We start from the raw sequence: 19768 nt of genomic DNA on the forward strand, positions 1-19768 counted from the left end.
ATCTAATGAGACGATGTTTATAAAAGCTAACAAATTTTAGAAGTCAATAATTGAGCACTGAATTAAAAATAACAATTTACTGACTTTCAGGGGAATTTCCTAAGATCCTGTATTCTTGTCTAGATTTTCCAACTTTATCCATCCCAAGGACTCTTTGAACTTTGGTAATTTCTGAGTAGCAAAAGGCAAGCAGGTCACTAAATAATGATATAACAAAGCACTCATGTACAATTCCATTGGCCTTTTGAAATACTTCAAATAGCTCTCTGTGGTCATCTTCGGAGCCCCTGCAGGTCTGGAGGCACTAGTGTGGGTAACACAGATATCAGATGCCTCACTTCAAGGCATTGTTGGTCTGTCTCTTTTAACCTTTTTTTTTTACTTACATTGTTCTTCTTCATTGCACCATCTTGGCTTTCTTTACCTGATTTTTTCTCTGCACAACCTTACGAACTGGCCATGTCCTCAGTATTCAGAATTGGAAAGGTTTTGATTAGCTAGATGCACATAGCAAAATCTCCAATTAATACTTAAGTCAGTCACCTTTTCTTTAAATTGTCTTGGGAAATGGTGGACACATGCAAAAACTTAACCAGAAAGTGAATTTCCCCCTTTTCCTATTGCTTACTAAAGTAGCTTACAAGATACATTTTGTCATGAATTAGTAAAACAATCCACAATTCCTTATCGTTTTGGGAATGATGAGTCACATAAAATACCTTTACCTCTGGCTGCCTCTGTCACCAGAATGTAATAAGAAAGTGAAGAGCTTTACTGCAAGTGATTGATCAGAAGTTTGACTTATTTTCACTGAACTGATCAATTTTGTTGGTGTATTGAGGGATGTTGTGCATGGGAGTTTATATTTTCAAAATATTTTCATTGACTCCAACTCATCTTGGAAAAAATTGTGGAGAAATTATATTCACAACACTTCAGGAGTCATCAGAAAGATTTCCAAGTTCATGAAAGCACAATTTAAATGAAAGGAGATAATTTTAGTTTTGCATCTAAAAGTTGGTGAAGGAACTATTTGTTCAACATGTATTTATTCAGTAACACAAATATTAGTATACAAGATGCTTATCGTTAAGTAGTGAATCATCTCCACTAGACCATGCACTGTATACAGCATCATCAGCTCGGAGTACCTGGTGGTGGTGGCACATAAAAAGCAACATCAGGAGTTTACATTCCACCTGACTGGGAGATAACAGAGTAATACAAGATAGAAATAAATACAGTCATTGACTAACGATATTCTTGAGTCTAGGCTTAGAGACCATCTAATTTAGAGAATAATTTATGTGAAGAGCTCCTTGATATTTCAGTATTAGTTTGCTTTATTTTTCTTTCACAGAGAGGAATGATAATGGGGATGATAGTTGCTAACATTTATTGAGCACTTATTGTCTTAAGACCTTCATGTCATTCAATGTTTGCAGCAACCACCTGAAGTAATAAGTACTCAGCACCATTTATAGATGAGGCAACTGAAGCACAGAGTGGTTAACAACTTGCTAAGGGTGATACAGACGGTAGATAAAAGCCAGGAAATTCTAGAATTCTGTTTTCTCTGTGGTTCTTTCTCCCCTTCATTTCCCCTTCCCCTCTCCCTTTCTCTCTTATTCTGTGCTTACTTTTAAGGATTTATATATCTTAATAACTTTTCTTCCTATAAATACAGGGGTTGTCGAAAATTGATCAAATACAAAGAGTTTTAAAGAAGGAAATCAAAATCATACCATTCATTACTTTTGGCATTTGTAATCGTCTCACATGGGTATTTGCGTGTGTGTGTGTGTGTGTGTGTGTGTGTGTGTGTGTGTGTGTGAGAGAGAGAGAGAGAGAGAGAGAGTGAGAGACACAAAGACAGAGATATTATATGAAGCATTTCTTTCATCCAGAAAGATAAAACTGTTTTGTGTGCACTCATCATCAGTATATGTGAGTGCCCATCCCTTACTGATTAATATCTTTCATATTAAAGTCATATCCTTAGTGTCTTTTTTATATTTTCTGACTGTTTTTCTCATTTCATCAATTGTATTTTAAAAGTATTTTATATAATGGGTTCTTCAACCATAAGCAAGTTTTAAATTTTTATATCTTATTTTTTCTGAGAGTTTTTGGCTTGTTGTTATATTTCAGAACTTTCTTTCCCATCCCAGGATTATATAAATGCATATTTATTTATTCTTTAATGCTTTTTATTTATAGTGAGCCAGGTTTCACGGACCATTTATGGGAGAGTTTATCCTTTCTCTGTCAATTTAAAATACTAATTTTGTGGGGCACCAGTCAGTCAGTAGAACTTGTAACTCTTGAACTTGAGGTTACGTGTTTGAGTTACAAGTTGGGTGTAGAGGTAGAGATTACTCAAAAAAATAATATAGAAAATAAATAAAGTTAAAATAAATGGTAGTTTAAAAACAAAAAAAGAAAACTTACTTTCCAAAGTTAAAAAAATACTAAATTTGTCATGTTAAATTTTTACCATTATTTAAATTTATTCTTAAATATATATATTTGTTCTTTTGACATGTCTGTTTTTATAAGAATAATGAATTATCCACGATTATAATACTTTTTAGTATCTGAAAATTGAAGTCCTTTCTAATGATTAATTTTTACCTAAAATTATTTGGCTGTTATTTACTATTTCATCTCAAGGAAGGACAGTTTGGGTATGTAGCACAGCCAATATTTGGTATCCATTACAAATCTGTTAGTGAGTTCTAACATGCTGATTCTATCAACCAAAAATATGAAATATACCTTTGTAGTATTTGGTAACTGAAAATATATACTTTGACATATTCTTGACGTCAAGGCCCATCATAGCTTGATGCTTGTTGCCAATTGACCCAAGTCTATTTGAACTCAAGAAAACGAAATAGAAAATAATTTCCCTGGTTTTACTCAAGAAAACTAAATAATTTACCATGGCCCCTGGTGCTTTTACTTGCTTCTACACAAGGTCTGAATCTATATTGCCTAAAGGCAAGGATGCCTGACTGTCTACAGGACTGATGATGTCTCAGGAATTTCCCGAAATTAACCTATAAAACTCTAGTATCCCTTGCATGCCTATCCACAGGCACAACTGTCTTTCATGGTTATCTTAAGCAATCAGCGATAGTAATAGCCAACATCTATTGAACAATTAATGTGTACTTGATTGCATGCTGAAAATTTGCATGAATTTCCTCAGATAACTGTCCCATTAACCTTATAGTTTAGGGGTTCTTGTCCTCAATTTGTTGTGAGTAAATCATATCTAGTGTGTTTAAGCCACTGGGACAAGTTCTTAGAGTGAGATGGTATCAAAATTAAAACTTTTTTCCATTTTATTGAGATAAAACTGACAGAATACATTGTATAAGTTTGAGGATTACAACATAATGATTTGATATATGTATGTATTACAAAATGATTACCACAAATTAGTTAACATTCATCACTTTGCATGGTTATAGTTTTCTTCTTTGCAATGTGAACTTTTGAGATCTTTCTCAGCAACTTTCAAATGCACAATATAGTATCGTTAACTATAGTCATTATGTTGCACATTACACTTCCAGAACGTATTTATCTTATAACTGGAAGTGTTGGCCACCTTTACCCAATTCCCCCATCCCCTACTCCCTGCCCTTGGAAATCAGAAATCTGATCTCTGTCTCAATTAGTTCAGTTTTTTTTTAGATTTCACATTTAGTGAGATCATACGATGTTTGTTTTTCTTGGTCTAACTGATCTCACTTAGCATAGTGCTCTCACGGGCCATCCAGGTTGTCACAAATGCCAGGATTTCTTTATATATTCATATATATAATATTGAATATTAACATAAATAATATATACAACAATATAATACAATACTTATATCATGATTTCTTTATCCATTCATCTTTTGATGGACACTTAGGTTATTTCAATGTCTTGCGTATTGTAAATAATGCTGCAATGAGCATGGGGGTGCAAATATTTCTCTAGGATACTAATGTCATTTCCCGTGGATATATACCCAGAAGTGGAATTGCTGAATCATTTGCAGATCTAGTTTTAATTTTCTGAGGATCTCCACACTGTTTTCCATAGTGACTATACCAATTTACATTTCCATAGCATTGCACAGTGTTCTCTATTCTCCACATCTTTGCCAGCATGTGTTATCTCTTATCTTTTTGTGATAGTTATTCTGACAGGTGTGAGTTGATATCTCATTCCCCTGGTGATGAGTGATATTGAGCACCTTTTCATATACCTGTTGGCCATTGGATGTCCCCATGGAAGAATATCTACTCAGGTCCTATGCCCATTTTTTAATTGGACCATTTATTTTCTTGCTATTAAGTTGTTTGAATTTGTTTTACATTTTGGATATTAACCTCTCTTTTTAAAAGATTTTATTTATTATTTGAGAGAGAGAAAAAAGAGCGAGAGGGGGGAGGGAGAGCAGAGGAGGGAGAGGAAGAGGGAAAGAATCCCAAGAATCTCAAGCAGACTCCATGCTGAGCATGGAGCCTGATGCAGGGCTCGATCCCACTGTCTGAGATTATGACCTGAGCCAAAACCAAGAGTAAGGCGCTTAACAGACCAAGCTACCCAGATGCCATAGATATTATCCTCTTATCAGATATGTGGTTTGAAAATATTTTCTACCATTCCATAGGTTACCTTTTCATTTTATCATTTCTTCTGTGCAGAAGCTTTTTAGTTTGATATAATCCCACTCATTTATTTTTAATTTTTTTAGCTTATACTTTAAGTGCGATATCCAAAAAAATCACTGCCAAGCCCTGTCAAGAAGTTTTCCCCCTGTGTTTTCTTCTAGGAGTTTTATGGTTACAGGTCTTAGATTTCAGTCGTCAATTCATATTGTGTTAATTTTTGTGAGTGGTGTAAGATTTGGGTCTAGTTTTGTTCTTTAGCAAAAGAATATCCAATTTCCCCAACACCATTCATTGAAGAGATTGTCCTTTCCCCATTAAGTATTTTAGGCTCTCTTATCAAATATTAGTTGACTGTGTATACATGATTCTGTTTCTAGGCTGCACCTAAATGTATAAAGCCATTGGCTGGACTCTCTGCTAGAGTGCTTCTGGGTTTTGCATCTTCCCAGGAGCTCTGGCCAGGCTTCCTGGTTGGATGATGGTAGGGGATATACTCAACAGCACATGGGGCTATGAATTGTTTTTTCTGCCTGGACAGTGGGGAGACAGGCTCTAAGGCCAACAAGGCTCATTGTTTTAGGTTCTGAATCAGGCAGAACTGTGTGTTTAGTTCCCTGGACAAATGAAGCCACTGTCCTGGCTCTGCAGCTGGGCAGCACTGCTGGCTGCTGAACTATGTTCCTTTCTAGGTGCTCTGGCCAGGTTTCCTGGTTGGGCTGGGCCTGAGAGGATACACTCAGCAGTAGACGGGCCTATGAATTAGTTTCCTGCCTGTGCAGAGTGGCAGAACAAACTTCAGGTCCAGAAAGCTTGCCATTTCAGATCCTAAATCAGTCAGAACTACCCACTGAATTCCCTGGAAGTCTGATGGGGCCACCTCTGGTTGGGATTTCTACTTTGGTGCCAATGCAAATAGGAACTCAGTCTGCCAAGATCTGAACACTGGTTATTGTAAGTCTTGCCCCTGCCTCCATCACAATCTGATTCCCAGTGGTCAAACCCCACAGATTCCCCTGTGACCCCCAGGGGGCAAGACCAGAATGAATATCCCAAGAAGTGACCTACAGTTCTGGGGGAGCTGGATATCCACCTTGGGATCTCTTTTTTTTTTTACTGGGGAAACCACAGGCAAAAGGGACCCTACCCTGTTGATATGGCACTGTGCCAGCATGGGAGAGTGGCAATACTATCAGAGTGTGGTTGACCTCTACCCTTCTATGTGGTCCTTCTTGGTCTCTGTAATCCAAGGTAGGTGTTTCTGCCTCATTCGCATGTCCTAGGATTTTCACAATGTTGTCTTGTCTGTGAATAGTTGCTAGTTGTTCTTTTGGGGAGGGGAGTGATGTCAGGAATGACCTATGGTACCATCTTGATGATGTTGCTCAGAACTAAAACTCCAAAGTCTGAATCTTAACTATAGTACTGTGCTGTTTCCTAAAAAACAAAATACTCTAAAACTGAGACAATAGTTGGGGCAATAGTGAGTTGTGCTAGCCTCTGTATGGAATAGTTCATATGAAGGCTTCCCTAAGAAAACTTATTCCATAACTTTATTGACACATATGCTGTACCCCAAGAGAATATTATCAGAATTACATACTATGATGTAATTTTCCAGGCCATTTGGGAGATTTTTTAAAAATATATTTGTTAAAACATTTGAGAAGTTATTATAAACAGGGTTATTTTTCTTATGGGTAAAATAAGAAATTTAAGAACTCTATCTAGATGACCATCTGGGGGAGAAGAGCTATTCCAAATTTATTCTACAATGATGCAACTTATGCTTTGCTATTATAGAGCTACAGTTATATATTGAATTATCAGAGGTCTTTTAAAAACATAATTTTGATAAATGATTCTTACCTTATTTATAAGAACCACAAGGTTTCTATTGCTTTTTTTTAAAAGTTGTTAATTTTTAAGTATCTTTTAATTTTCATGAGACCCATGAAATAATTGAGAATCTGAAGCATTTTTAAAAAGGCACTTCTTGGCAATTTGAGATGAAAACTGGGTCTTTTCATCAGGACAGGGAGGCATTGCTTCTTTCTCTGCACTCAATGGAGGAAAAAAATTGTACATATGAGAATTGTAATGCTGTCATTCCACCTGAGTCTGCAGTGCATTCTCTTCTCTCTTTTCTGATTTTAGAAGCAGCAAGCCAATGACTGGGGGAGGAAATATTACAGAGATCACTTATTTCATCCTTTTGGGATTCTCTGATTTTCCCAGAATCCTAGCAGTGCTCTTTGCTGTATTCCTGCTGATCTACATTTTGACTCTGACTTGGAACCTGTGCCTCATCATCTTAATAAGGATGGACTCTCACCTCCACACGCCCATGTACTTCTTCCTCAGTAATCTGTCCTTCATAGATATCTGCTATGTGACCTCTACGGCTCCCAAGATGCTCTCCAACTTTTTCCAAGAGCAGCAAACTATCACCTTTATGGGTTGTGCTGTTCAGTACTTTGTCTTTTCAACCATGGGACTGAGTGAGTCTTGTCTCATGACAGCCATGGCTTATGACCGATACACTGCCATTTGTAATCCACTTCTCTATTCAGCAATCATGTCACCCACCCTCTGTATTCGGATGGTGCTGGGATCCTATTTGGCTGGACTCTCTGCTTCTATATCCCAGTTATGTACCATGTTTCAGCTCCACTTTTGTGGGCCTAATGTCATCAACCACTTCTTCTGTGACATGCCCCAACTGTTAGTCCTGTCCTGCACTGACACTTTCTTTGGACAACTGTTGATTGCTATATTAGCAATGATCTTTGGGATAATAAATGCTCTCATTATCGTGATATCCTATGGCTATATTGTCATCTCCATCATGAAGATCACTTCAGCTAAAGGCAGGTCCAAGGCTTTCAACACATGTGGTTCTCATCTGACAGTGGTTTCCCTCTTCTATACCTCAAGTGTCTTTGTCTATTTAAGTTCCATCTCTGGTGGTTCCTCCAGCTTTGACAGATTTGCATCAGTATTCTACACTGTGGCCATTCCCATGTTGAATCCCTTGATTTACAGTCTGAGGAACAAGGAAATCAAAGATGCCTTGAAGAGGTTACAAAAGAAGAGATGGTCCTGTTGAGGTCCTGTCCAGATTTGTCCTATCAGAAACCTTACCCCCCAATAATACGCACATGAATGGACTCTAACAAAATTCATACTTTGGATAAAGAAAGCTTAATTTGACACAGATAATATGCCAAATGGACTGACAGCTGACTTGATTCCACACAAACACAATAACTTTAAGTCCTGGAGGTTCATATTTTCACCCTACATGAGGAGTGACCTCATCATTTATTAATAGTCTGCAAGTATTTGTAAAATGTTAAGGTTTAGAAACTTGTCATTTCTTTTTGCTTCAGAGATTGAGCCCTGTCCAGTCTCAGACCTCTGATCGTAAAGGAGTGATACCTGATGGAGGTCCCCAGGAGTGTATAGATCTTGTCTCCCAAATATTTTGATGCAGCATAATCCAGACAAGAGGGTGATTGATGTTTGTTCTGTATTTCTGACCATAATGGGAATAAATAGAGAGAGGGGATGTGCCTTCGAACAGAAACAAAGCTATGCAATTGGCCTGGTTGTGTCTCCTGGGAAGAGCAATTTGAGATGCTAATGTTTGTGTAAGGCCTCTTTCAGGACTAGTTACCTATTAAGTTTTTGGTCACATCCCAGTCTCCACCAGGTGTAATCTAAGGAAGCAGGAGGTGATTTGAATCATAAAGAGGAATGGAATGAAAAATGACATCCCTTCAGTACCATTTACTTATGAGTTTGATGTTTTAATTCTTGCATCTCATGTCCAATGTGGATTTCTGATGGGTGGTGATGTGTAAAATTCTTGTCAACTAATAGCAATTTCAGATATTGTAGGACTCAAACTTCTCTTTTTTTCCTCCATTAAATCTGGAAAATTTGCCCTCGATTGACATAGTGAATGGGATACACTACCAAATTCTTTCTGGTATTTTAAGCATCTGTTCAAATTTGGTGTGAGGAGATTTGTCTGAGAATTCATTGTAATAATATAGTTACTGAATGTTCAATATTTGCAGAGACTAGGAACAAATATGGAAAGCTGGTATACATTCTTTCTTGTGTGTGTTCAATATTTCATGTCGTAGAAATTTATGGTTGTGTGGGTGATACAACGGATGGAGTAGATGGTCAGAGTTACTCTAATACTGATATTTTCTAGGAAGCCTCAAGGGCTAGGAGAGGAAATAGTGGGATAGGCAGGGTTCTGAACTCTGGTTAGTTTCTATTGTCTGAAGGAGAAAACGAAACATTTGGTCCTAGAGGTCTGGTTAAAAAGAGGAACAGGATGTGTCCCAACACTAACTGTTGACTTGCTAGATTGCTCAGACTTTAACCAAATGATAAAAACCAGATGTCATTACATTTACATATTATCCTCAGAGATTTAATGGATTCTTTTTAAGATTTTTTTTTTTTAACTTGTCAGGGAGAGAGAGAGCACAAGCAGGGGGAGTGGCAGGCAGAGAGAGAAGCAGGTTCCCTGCTGAGCAAGGAGGCTGATACGGGGGGCTTGATCCCAAACCTTGGGATCATGATCTGAGCTGAAGGCAGCTGCTTAACCAACTGAGCCATCCAGGCACCCCAATTTAATGGATTCTTAATGAATGCTTTTGGTTCTCAATTTTGATGAATCACATGAATTATTCTATTGAATTAAAGACTTTATTTTTTTTTTAAGATTTTATTTATTTATTTGACAGAGACACAGCGAGAGAGGGAACACAAGCAGGGGGAGTGGGAGAGGGAGAAGCAGGCCTCCTGCGGAGCAGGGAGCCCGATGCAGAGCTCCATCCCAAAGCCCCGGATCATGACCTGAGCGGAAGGCAGACGCTTAACGACTGAGCCACCCGGGCGCCTCTGAATTAAAGACTTTAAATGAAGAGATATTTAAAGCCTTTGTCAGACCTTCCAGGAGTTTACATTTGGATAGGATTGAGACAAGGGGAATTATTGAAATCTCTAGGAGGGAGTGTGGGGGCTTACCCCATGCCAAGAAAACTGTAATACAAATAAAGGATGTTTGGGCCCCCAGTCCAGGTAAAAGTATGTTTCTTGTGGCATTGCTCATTACATATGTATAAGAATGTATGGGAAGTCTGTTGCTAAGGTACTATGAGGGTTTCATCAGGAGACAAAACTCTGCTAGATAATAGTGGAGGATATTTCCATAATACTGCACAGATCTAACTTTTGATGGGTTCAGATGAGCTCAGGGAGGTGATGAATAAAAGCTGCTGATGGTGACTGAAAGTTAACCTTCTGGGAGCTGCTGTGGATGGATTAGGTTCCCAGGAACTGCTATCTTCCAACAACTGCTTTCATCAGCTGCTGTTGAAAACCATTAGCTAGAGGTACTGATGGGAAATGCCGTTAAAATATTATTTTAAAGAAAAAACCTGGGGAAAATAAAACATGATTATTCAGACTTGCCCCTGAAGAACATTTAGACCAATGGTATATGCCAGATTCTACTCTTAGATGAACCACATATTCTAAACTAGGTCAGTCTATGGAACTAAAAAGACAGTTTAGCTTGCCCACAGTAATTGCACAGAGATTTTGCCATGTAGTATCACATGGGAACAGTAAATCTGCCAGCCCTCACTAAGGGTTTGCTAGATAAATATATCAAGGTGGGTGGTAAGGATGAAAAAAAATTAGGAAAGTTTCCTGTCCTCATATCTAGCTAGGAGACAGACCCATATATAAAATAATAAATTCTACATTTTTGGTATAGTTCAATGTAAGATGATTGAAACAGACCCATAGACTAAGGGACTTGAAAAGACTAAGAACTCATGTGGATTATCAGAGAGTCCATGGAAAATTCAGTCAGGAGGAGGGGCTTGACCTCATTTTGTAGGATTTATTTCCAAAAGAGAAGCGCATTCCCCATAGTCAGAGTAATTAACAAAGTGGAGTGGTTTGAATGTGCAGAGGGGAGCCATGCCCCATAAGGATGAAAAGTTGACCATGAATTTTAGCATACTTAACATTTCCTTTTTTTTTAGGTTTTTACTTAAAATCCAATTAGTTAACATATAGTATATTATTAGTTTCAGGTGTAGAATTTAGTGATTCATCACTTAAATATAACACCCAGTGCTCATCACAGCAAGTGCCTTCCTTACTACCCATCACCCATTTAAACAATTCCCCTGCCTACCTCCCCTCCAGCAACAATCTAGGAGGTAGGTAACATTTGGAAGGTATTTGAATGACAGTAGGTAGGAATGAAGTTTAAAAAAACACAAGTTACATTAATATCATTTTGCAATTTATTTTATTTTAAAAATTTATTTTTTTGACATAATTTTCATATGACATAGTGTAAGTTTAAGGTATGCAATATATTGATTTGATACCTTTATATGTTGCAATATGATTACTGCTGGTAGCATTAGACACAATTCTGTTGTGTCATATAATTATCATTTCTATTCTGTGGTGAGAACATTTAAGATCTGGTCTCTTAGTAACTTTGAAGTATCTAATACAGTATTGTTGACTGTATTCACTATGCTGTGCATTAGATCTCCAGAACTTAATAGTCTTTTAAGAGCAAATTTGTACATTTACAAATGTCTCCCCAGTTCTGCCACCCAGCCCCTGGTAACCACCATTCTTTTATTTTTTATTGTTATGTTAATAACCATACATTACATCATTAGTTTTGATGTAGTGTTCCATGATTTATTGTTTGCATATAACACCCAGTGCTCCATGCAGAACGTGCGCACCCTCTTTAATACCCATCACCAGGCTAACACATCCCCCCACCCGCCTCCCCTCTAGAACCCTCAGTTTGTTTTTCAGAGTCCATCATCTCTCATTGGTAACCACCATTCTATTCTGTTTCCATAGGTTCAGCATTTTTAGATTCCACATACTAGTGATATCATAGAGTATTTGTCTTTTTTTCTCCTGGTTTATCTCACTTAGCTTAATGCCATCAAATTCCATCCATGATGTTGCAAATAGCAGGATTTCCTTTTTTCTCACAATTGAATATATATCGTATATAATTTCATATATATACACATACCTGCATACATACTATACACACCACATCTTTTTTAAAAAAAGATTTTATTTATTTGAGAGAGAGAGCACAAGAGTGAAAGCACAAGTTAGGGGAGGGGCAGGGGGAGAGGGAGAAGCAGGCTCCCCATCAAGCAGGGAGCCTGGTGCGGGGCTCAATTCCAGGACCCCAAGATCATGACCTGAGCCAAAGGCAGATGCCTTACCAGCTGATCCACCCAGGTGCCCCCACACCACATTTTCTTATCCATTCATCCATTGATGGACACTTTTGTTGTTTCTATATCTTGGCTATTGTGAATAATGCTGCAATAAACATGAGAATGCAGGTATCTTCTCAGTATCCTGTTTTTATTTCTGTTGAATATATACCTAGAAGTGGAATTGCTGGATCATATGGCAGATCCATTTTTAATTTTTTGAGGGACCTCTACACCGTTTTTAATACTAGTTGGATTTACATTCCTACAATAGTGCACTGGGATTCCCTATTCTCCACATCCTCATCAACACTTATTATCTCTTCTCTTCTTGATAATAACCATTCTAACAGGTATGAAGTGGTATCTCATTGTGGCTTTGATTTTCATTTCCCTGATGATTAGTGACATGGAGCATCTTTTATGTACCTTTTGGCCATTTGGATGTCTTCTTTGGAAAAATGTTTATTAACTTCTTCTGCCCATTTTTAAATTAGATTAGTATTTTTTTGTTACTGAGTTGTATGCATTTTTATATATTTTTGATGATAACCTCTTAACCATAAATGGTTTGTAAATATTTTTCCAATTTCGTAGGTTGCCTTTTCATCTTGTTGATTTGTTGTTGTTGTTGTTTTTGTTTGTTTTTGCTGTGCAGAGATTTTAATTTGATGTAGTCCTACTTGATGATTTTTGCTTTTATTTTTTGTGCTTTTGGTGTCACATAGAAAAAATTATTGCCAAGACCAATGCCAAGGGGGCTTCTTCCTCATATTTTCTTCTAGAAGTTTTATGAGTTCAGGTCATATGTTTAAGCCTCTAATCCATCTTGAGTTAATTTTTGTGGGTGGTTTAAGATAGGGGTCCATTTTTTTCCTGAATATGGTTATCCAGTTTTCCAACACCATTTGTTGAACAGATTATCCTTTCCCCATTGAGCATTCTTTGCTCCTTTGTCAAATATTCATTGACTGTGAGTGGGGGGCTTATTTCTGGACTCTCTATTCTGTTCCATTGGTTTATGTATCTATTTTTATGTTAGTACCATACTGTTTTAATTATTATAGCTTTGTGGCATAGTTTGAAATCAGGAAGTGGGAAGCCTCTGGCTTTGTTCTTTGTCAGGATTGCTTTGGTAATTTGGGGTTTTTTTGTGTGTGTGTGTGTCCATACAAATGTTAGGATTGTTTTTTCTGTGAAAAATGCCATTGGAATTATGATAGGTACTGTATTGAATCTATTGATGGCTTTGGTTAGTATTGATTTTAACTATTTTAATTCTTCTGATTCATGAACATGGTATATCATTCCATTTGTTTATGTTTTCTTCAATTTCTTTCATCAATGTCTTCTGGTTCTCATTGTGTAGGTCTTTCACTTCCTTGGTTAAATTTATTCCTAACTATTTTATTTATTTTGATGCAGTTGTGAATGGGATAGTTTTCTTTACTTCTTTTTCAGATGACTTGTTGTTAGTGTATGGAAAAAGAATAATTTTTGTATGTTGATTTTATATCCTGCAACTTTATTGAATTCATTGGTTACTTCTAAGAGTGTTTTGCTTGACTGTTTATGATTTTCTATATATAAGATCAAATCATCTGCAAATAGAAACCATTTTATTTCTTTTCCTGTTTGTATGCTTTTTATTTCTTTATCTTGCCTGATTGCTCTAGCTAGGACTCCAATATTATGTTGAATAAGAGTGGCTTTGTCAATCATGCATGTGTGAAAAAAAAAGTGTTGAGAGTGGGCAGTCTTTTTTGTTCCTGGTCTTAGAGGAAAAACTCTCAATATTTCACCATTGAGTATGTCAACTGTGGGTTTGTCAAATATGGCCATTATTATGTTGAGGTGTGTTCCTTCTATACCCAATTTGTTGAGAGTCTTTATCATAAAAGAGTATTGTGTTTTGTCTAATGCTTTTTCTTCATTTATTCAGAGGACCATATGACTTTTATCTCTTGTTTTACTAATGATGTGTCACATTTATTTGTGTATGTTGAACCATCCTTGTATCCCAGGGATAAATCCCAGTTGTTCATGGTGCATGATTTTTTTAAATGTATTGTTGAATTCAGTTTACTAGTATTTTGTTGAGAATTTTTGCATCTACATTCATGAGGAATATTGCTTTGTATTTTTCTTTTCTTGTAGTGTATTTATCTGGCTTTGGTATCAGGGTAATTCTGGTCTCATAAAATGAGTTTGTAAGTTTTCTCTCCTCTTTAATTTTGGGGAATATTTTGAGAAAGATTTTTGTTAATTGTTCTTGAAATATTTGACAAAATTCACTGGAGAATCTATTCTCTGTATTGGTGGGTTTTTGATTACTCTCCTTACCCTGTCATGGAGGTCCTGCCTCAATATTCTAGGTGCTGTAAGAGAGAAATAAGTTTACACAACTAGGGTAGCCAGGCACTCACTCACCATTCTCCCTTTGCCCCTTGGGAAAGATTGTTGCTGGTTAGTTCAGTCCTGTACTGTGTTGCCTTTTTGGAGGGGTGGTACTGGCATAGTTCCTCTTACCTTCTCCAGTGGATTCAAACTCATTTTTTTTTTCTCCAACTGAGTACTGAAATATCTCCTAATGTTGGCCTTCTGTAAATTCTGTCTCATCTGTGGGTTTCTGCCCAAGCCAACTACTCTCGTGGTTTTCCCCAACCATGGCTGAGAGGGATTCGGGCCAACTTGCTGGCTTTGTCTGGTTCTGCAGCCCACACCAAGGTCTGTCTACCTATTATCTGATGCACAGGTAGGAAAGATTCCTCCCAGGCCCCTTGGCAGATCATGCTGTATCCTACTACTCCCCAAACCTACTTTTGTTCATAGATAAATGCTGATTTTTAATTGTTAAGTGAGAGATAACAAGGAAAATGTCTTCTGTCACAGTGATACTGACATTACTCCCTTAAGTCATTTTATAATTTTTTAAAACTGAAAATGTGCTGTATTTTTTTTTAATGCAACTATGGAGGATTCTAGACAAGATGGCAGGTTTTACCCTGGTGTCTTGCTCATTCCCAATTACATTTCCACTAAAATGACTTGTAAAATTTGCAAATAGTGAATTTTTATTTCTACTGGAAATGAGAGATAATGAGAGTCTACATGCCAGGAAATTTGAGAAATTTCTAATGTCACTGTACTGATTACATTAGACTAAAGGTCTTATGTGGAAGGAAGTGAGGGAGAAGCTTTGGTAATTCTCTACTGACCTCTTCTACTTGAAATAGTACTAAATGAATTTGAGCTGAGGAATAATCAGGAGAACTTCAACAACAAAAACAAACAAAAACCAGAACAATTAACTATGACACCCAAACAGAAAAAGACAGTCAAGAACAAGAAGAGGATATGTGTGTGTGTGTGTGTGTTAAACTCACTTCTTAGAGAGCTAAAGACCCCAGAAACACTACTAATTAGACAAACAAAAATTCAGTTGTCTCACTGGGTTAAAAGAAAATCCAGCCACCATGATATTCTGTTTATTAAAGATACTCCTAAAAGCAAATGACTCAGAATAATTAAATACAAGATGATGGGGGAAGACACATATAGCGTATAGAAACAACTACTATAAATGAGTAGCAGTATTAGTTTAAGCAAAATAGAATTTAAGAGAAAGAGTGAACTAATTCAAGTATTGACAAAAAAGAACTCCAATTTATAATGATGATGTAATAGTCATAAAATAACTGCATTGGAACAACAGCCACAAAACATATGAAGTTAACTGTCAAAAAGGCAAAAAGAAAGCTGTGGTACCACAATTAAAATTACATGAATTTTACATCCAATCAATTTAAGACCCAGAGTTGACAAAGATTGAATTTAAACATATGGTTTTTGCTTTAGTGATTTGCTTTAGTTGACAGAAATGACAGAGTGTCAGTTCTCATCATAGGCCTTAGGGCCTTGTGTGTTTTCACTTGCTTCCTTGTGCTTCTGCCATTGCTATGAGAAGAACATGTCCTGGGTGGCTGTTGGTCCTAGGAAGAGGAAAAGAGACACATGGTTCAGAGGTGTCTCAGCCAAGCTCAACCTAAAGCAGCTGTTGCACAATGACTAGCCAACTTAGAGGAGTCACCAATTTAAGCCTCCTCAAAATTGTCAGAATCTCAGCCAATCAGTCTAGTTTGGCTAAATCCCAGTGGACCATCAGCTGGCCTGAAGATGCATAAGTGACAATAAATGAACGTTGCAGTAAGCAATGAGTTTTAGGGTGGTTTGTTATGCAACAAGAGTAAATCAGTATAATTAATAATTGGAAATTAAATTTCTCCTGAGCCAAAACAGGAGAACAGGTTTGGTTTCAAAACCCATTGGCAGAGTAGGAGGACCATCGACTCACTTCATCCCAAAACCACAACTAGATTACTATCAAATCATCCTAAATACCCCAGAAATAGACCTGAAGACCGACAGATCAAACTCCACAACTAAAGGGAGAGAAGAGGCCACATCGAAGAAGGTTTAATTAAGTTCAACCATATTCTGTCACCTGTCCCAGTTTTCAGTAGAATCTTGTATTTCTGGTTCATCATAACAAGAAATCATTCTCAAATCCTAAAAAATGCAAACAAAATGAAATAAATGAGTGCCAAGAGGAAAAAAGAGAGAGAGAGAGGCAAACCAAGAAACAAACTCTTGACTGTAGAGAACAAACTGATGGTTACCAAAGGGGAGGGGGGGGTGAGGGGAATGGGTGAAATAGGTGATGGGGATTAAGGAGGGCACTTACTGTGATGAGTGCTGGGTATTGTATGGAAGTGTTGAATCACTATATTGTACACCCAAAACTAATATTACACTGTATGTTAACAAACTGGAATTTAAATGAAAACATAAAAAAATACACATACAGGCTTATGGCATATTTTGCAAGAAAACAGGCATCTGAATTTAGAGAAAGAACTAAGTATAAAGGAAGTATTATTATTATTATTATTATTTTACTAATTACCTGTATTTTGTGAGCATTGGACTTGGTTGGACAACCTGCATGATTCTCTGTAGCAGAGAGACCCACAGTAGATGAAGGACTGGTTCCTTCGAGCTCCCACCTAGTCATTATCAACACAGAATCTGAAGTTTATATGTTTATCTGTTTTTGACCTTCTCACAGTATGAAGAATACAAGCCATTGATTCCACTTTATACAGGATGAAAATGAGGCTCAGAGGGATTAAGAAATTCAATCAAAAGACACACCATGGGCAAGTAATGGTTTAACCTCTCTTTCTCTCTTTCTCTTTCTTTTTGAGAGAGAATGAGAGCATTGAGCAGAGGTGGGGAGGAACAGAGGGAGAGGAAGAGAGTGAATCCCAAGCAGGCTCCCTGCCCAGCATAGAGCCTGAAGTGGGGCACAATCCCATGACCCTGAGATCATGACCTGAGCTGAAATATGGGCTGGATGCTTAAGCAACTGAGCCACCCAGGCACCATTAACCTCTCTCTTAATAAGTAATTTCTTCATTTTTATTAAAGATAATCAAATCTTCCTCTGAGTCTGAAATAAAGAAGCAACAGTAAATTGCCACTATTCTCCTGCAAAGCAGAGGAATTTGGTAGTTTAAAATCTCTCTGTGGTATAATGGAAATGTACACATTTTCATTAACTTTTGAAATATTGAAAATGGCTTTCTATTGTCACTTTTGTAGGCACTGGAAATTGATAAACTTGTATGACTTATGACTCTTTTACCTAATTCACTTTGTCTGTAACAGTTAAAGCATGAGTTATATGGATTATGCCTTTTTTATTATTATTATGTTATATTAATCACCATACATTACATCATTAGTTCTTGATGTAGTGTTCCATGATTCATTGTTTGTGTATAACACCCAGTGCTCCATGCAGTACATGCCCTCTTGAATACCCATCACCAGGCCAACCCATCCCCCCACCCCCCTCCCCTCTAGAACCCTCAGTTTGTTTCTCAGAGTCCATAGTCTCCCATGGTTCGTCTCCCCCTGTGATTTCCCACCTTCATTCTTTCCTTCCTGCTATCTACTTCTTCTTCTTCTTTTTTTTTTTTTCATATAATGTATTATTTGTTTCAGAGATACAGGTCTATGATTCAACAGTCTTACACAATTCACAGCGCTCACCATAGCACATACCCTCCCCAATGTCTGTCACCCAGCCACCTCATCCCGCCCATCCCCCCACCACTCCAGCAACCCTCAGTTTGTTTCCTGAGATTAAGAATTCCTCATATCCGTGAGGCCATATGATACATATCTTTCTCTAATTGACTTATTTCGCTCAGCATAATACCCTCCAGTTCCATCCACGTCATTGCAAATGGAAAGATTTTATTCCTTTTGATGGCTGCATAATATTCCTTGTGTGTGTGTGTGTGTGTGTGTGTGTGTGTGTGTGTGTGTGTGTACCACATCTTCTTTTTTAAAGGTTTTATTTATTTATTTGACAGAGAGAAACACAGCTAGAGAGGGAACACAAGCAGGGGGAGTGGGAGAGGGAGAAGCAGGCTTCCCGCTGAGCAGGGAGCCCGATGCGGGGCTCCATCCCAGGACCCTGGGATCATGACCTGAGCCGAAGGCAGATGCTTAACAACTGAGCCACCCAGGTGCCCCAATATACCACATCTTCTTTATCCATTCATCTGTTGATGGACATCTTGGCACTTTCCATACTTTGGCTATTGTGGACATTGCTGCTATAAACATTGGGGTGCACATACCCCTTCAGATCCCTACATTTGTATCTTTGGGGTAAATACACAGTAGTGCAATTCCTGGGTCGTACAGTAGCTCTATTTTCAACTTTTTGAGGAACCTCCATATTGTTTTCCAGAGTGGTTGCACCAGCTTGCATTCCCACCAACAGTGTAGGAGGGTTCCCCTTTCTCCACATCCCCGCCAACATCTGTCATTTCCTGACTTGTTAATTTTAGCCATTTTGACTGGTGTGAGGTGGTATCTCATTGAGGTTTTGATTTGGATTTCTCTGATGCCAAGTAATGTGGAGCACTTTTTCATGTTTCTGTTGGCCATTTGGATGTCTTCTTTGGAAAAATGTCTGTTCGTGTCTTCTGCCCATTTCTTGATTGGATCATTTGTTCTTGGGGTGTTGAGTTTGATAAATTCTTTATAGATTTTGGATACTAGCCCTTTATCTGATATGTCATTTGCAAATATCTTCTCCCATTCTGTCAGTTGTATTTGGTTTTGTTGACTGTTTCTTTTGCTGTGCAAAAGCTTTTTATCTTGATGAAGTCCCAATAGTTCATTTTTGCCCTTGCTTCCCTTGCCTTTGGCGATGTTTCTAGGAAGAAGTTGCTGTGGCTAAGGTCAAAGAGGTTGCTGCCTGTGTTCTCCTTTAGGATTTTGATGGATTCCTGTCTCACGTTTAGGTCTTTCAACCATTTGGAGTCTATTTTTGTGTGTGGTGTAAGGAAATGATCCAGTTTCATTCTTCTGTGTGTGGCTGTCCAGTTTTCCCAGCACAATTTGTTGAAGAGACTGTCTTTTTTCCATTGGACATTCTTTCCTGCTTTGTCAAAGATGAGTTGACCATAGAGTTGAGGGTCCATTTCTGGGCTCTCTATTCTGTTCCATTGATCTATGTGTCTGTTTTTGTGCCAGTACCATACTGTCTTGATGATGACAGCTTTGTAGTAGAGCTTGAAGTCCCGAATTGTGATGCCACCAGCTTTGTTTTTCATTTTCAACGTTCCTCTGGCTATTCAGGGTCTTTTCTGGTTCCATACAAATTTTAGGATTATTTGTTCCATTTCTTTGGAAAAAGTGGAT

The 19768-nt window shown here is 37.6% G+C and overlaps 2 protein-coding genes across 3 annotated transcripts in view; both read left to right on the forward strand.

The window, feature by feature from the left end:
* LOC112829289 (olfactory receptor 5AN6-like) overlaps positions 1 to 19768 on the forward strand; it is a 176941-nt gene that overhangs the window by 120333 nt on the left and 36840 nt on the right. Inside the window, exon 1 of one of the 2 annotated variants that reach the window (XM_025878771.2) lies at positions 5877 to 5924. The exons of the other annotated variant lie outside the window; for it this stretch is intronic. Within the exon in view, the coding sequence (XP_025734556.2) occupies positions 5894 to 5924 (31 nt within the window). The 5' untranslated portion in view covers positions 5877 to 5893. Of the gene's footprint in view, positions 1 to 5876; positions 5925 to 19768 lie in introns of those variants that run through there. 2 annotated transcript variants of the gene reach the window in all.
* On the forward strand, positions 5797 to 7782 carry LOC112828954 (olfactory receptor 5AN1-like). The gene is made up of 2 exons (XM_025878190.2): positions 5797 to 5924; positions 6831 to 7782. Exon 2 carries the CDS (start codon positions 6844 to 6846, stop codon positions 7780 to 7782), a length of 939 nt encoding a protein of 312 aa, XP_025733975.2. The 5' UTR covers positions 5797 to 5924; positions 6831 to 6843.

This window comes from Callorhinus ursinus, unplaced genomic scaffold (genome assembly GCF_003265705.2).
Source record: "Callorhinus ursinus isolate GAN/ISIS: 27379988/994484 unplaced genomic scaffold, GSC_fseal_2.0 scaffold21, whole genome shotgun sequence".
Classification (NCBI taxonomy): domain Eukaryota; kingdom Metazoa; phylum Chordata; class Mammalia; order Carnivora; family Otariidae; genus Callorhinus; species Callorhinus ursinus.

Coding starts and splice junctions, on each gene's coding strand:
- LOC112828954 (XM_025878190.2), top strand. CDS start 6,844: ATGACTGGGGGAGGAAATATTACAGAGATCACTTATTTCATCCTTTTG.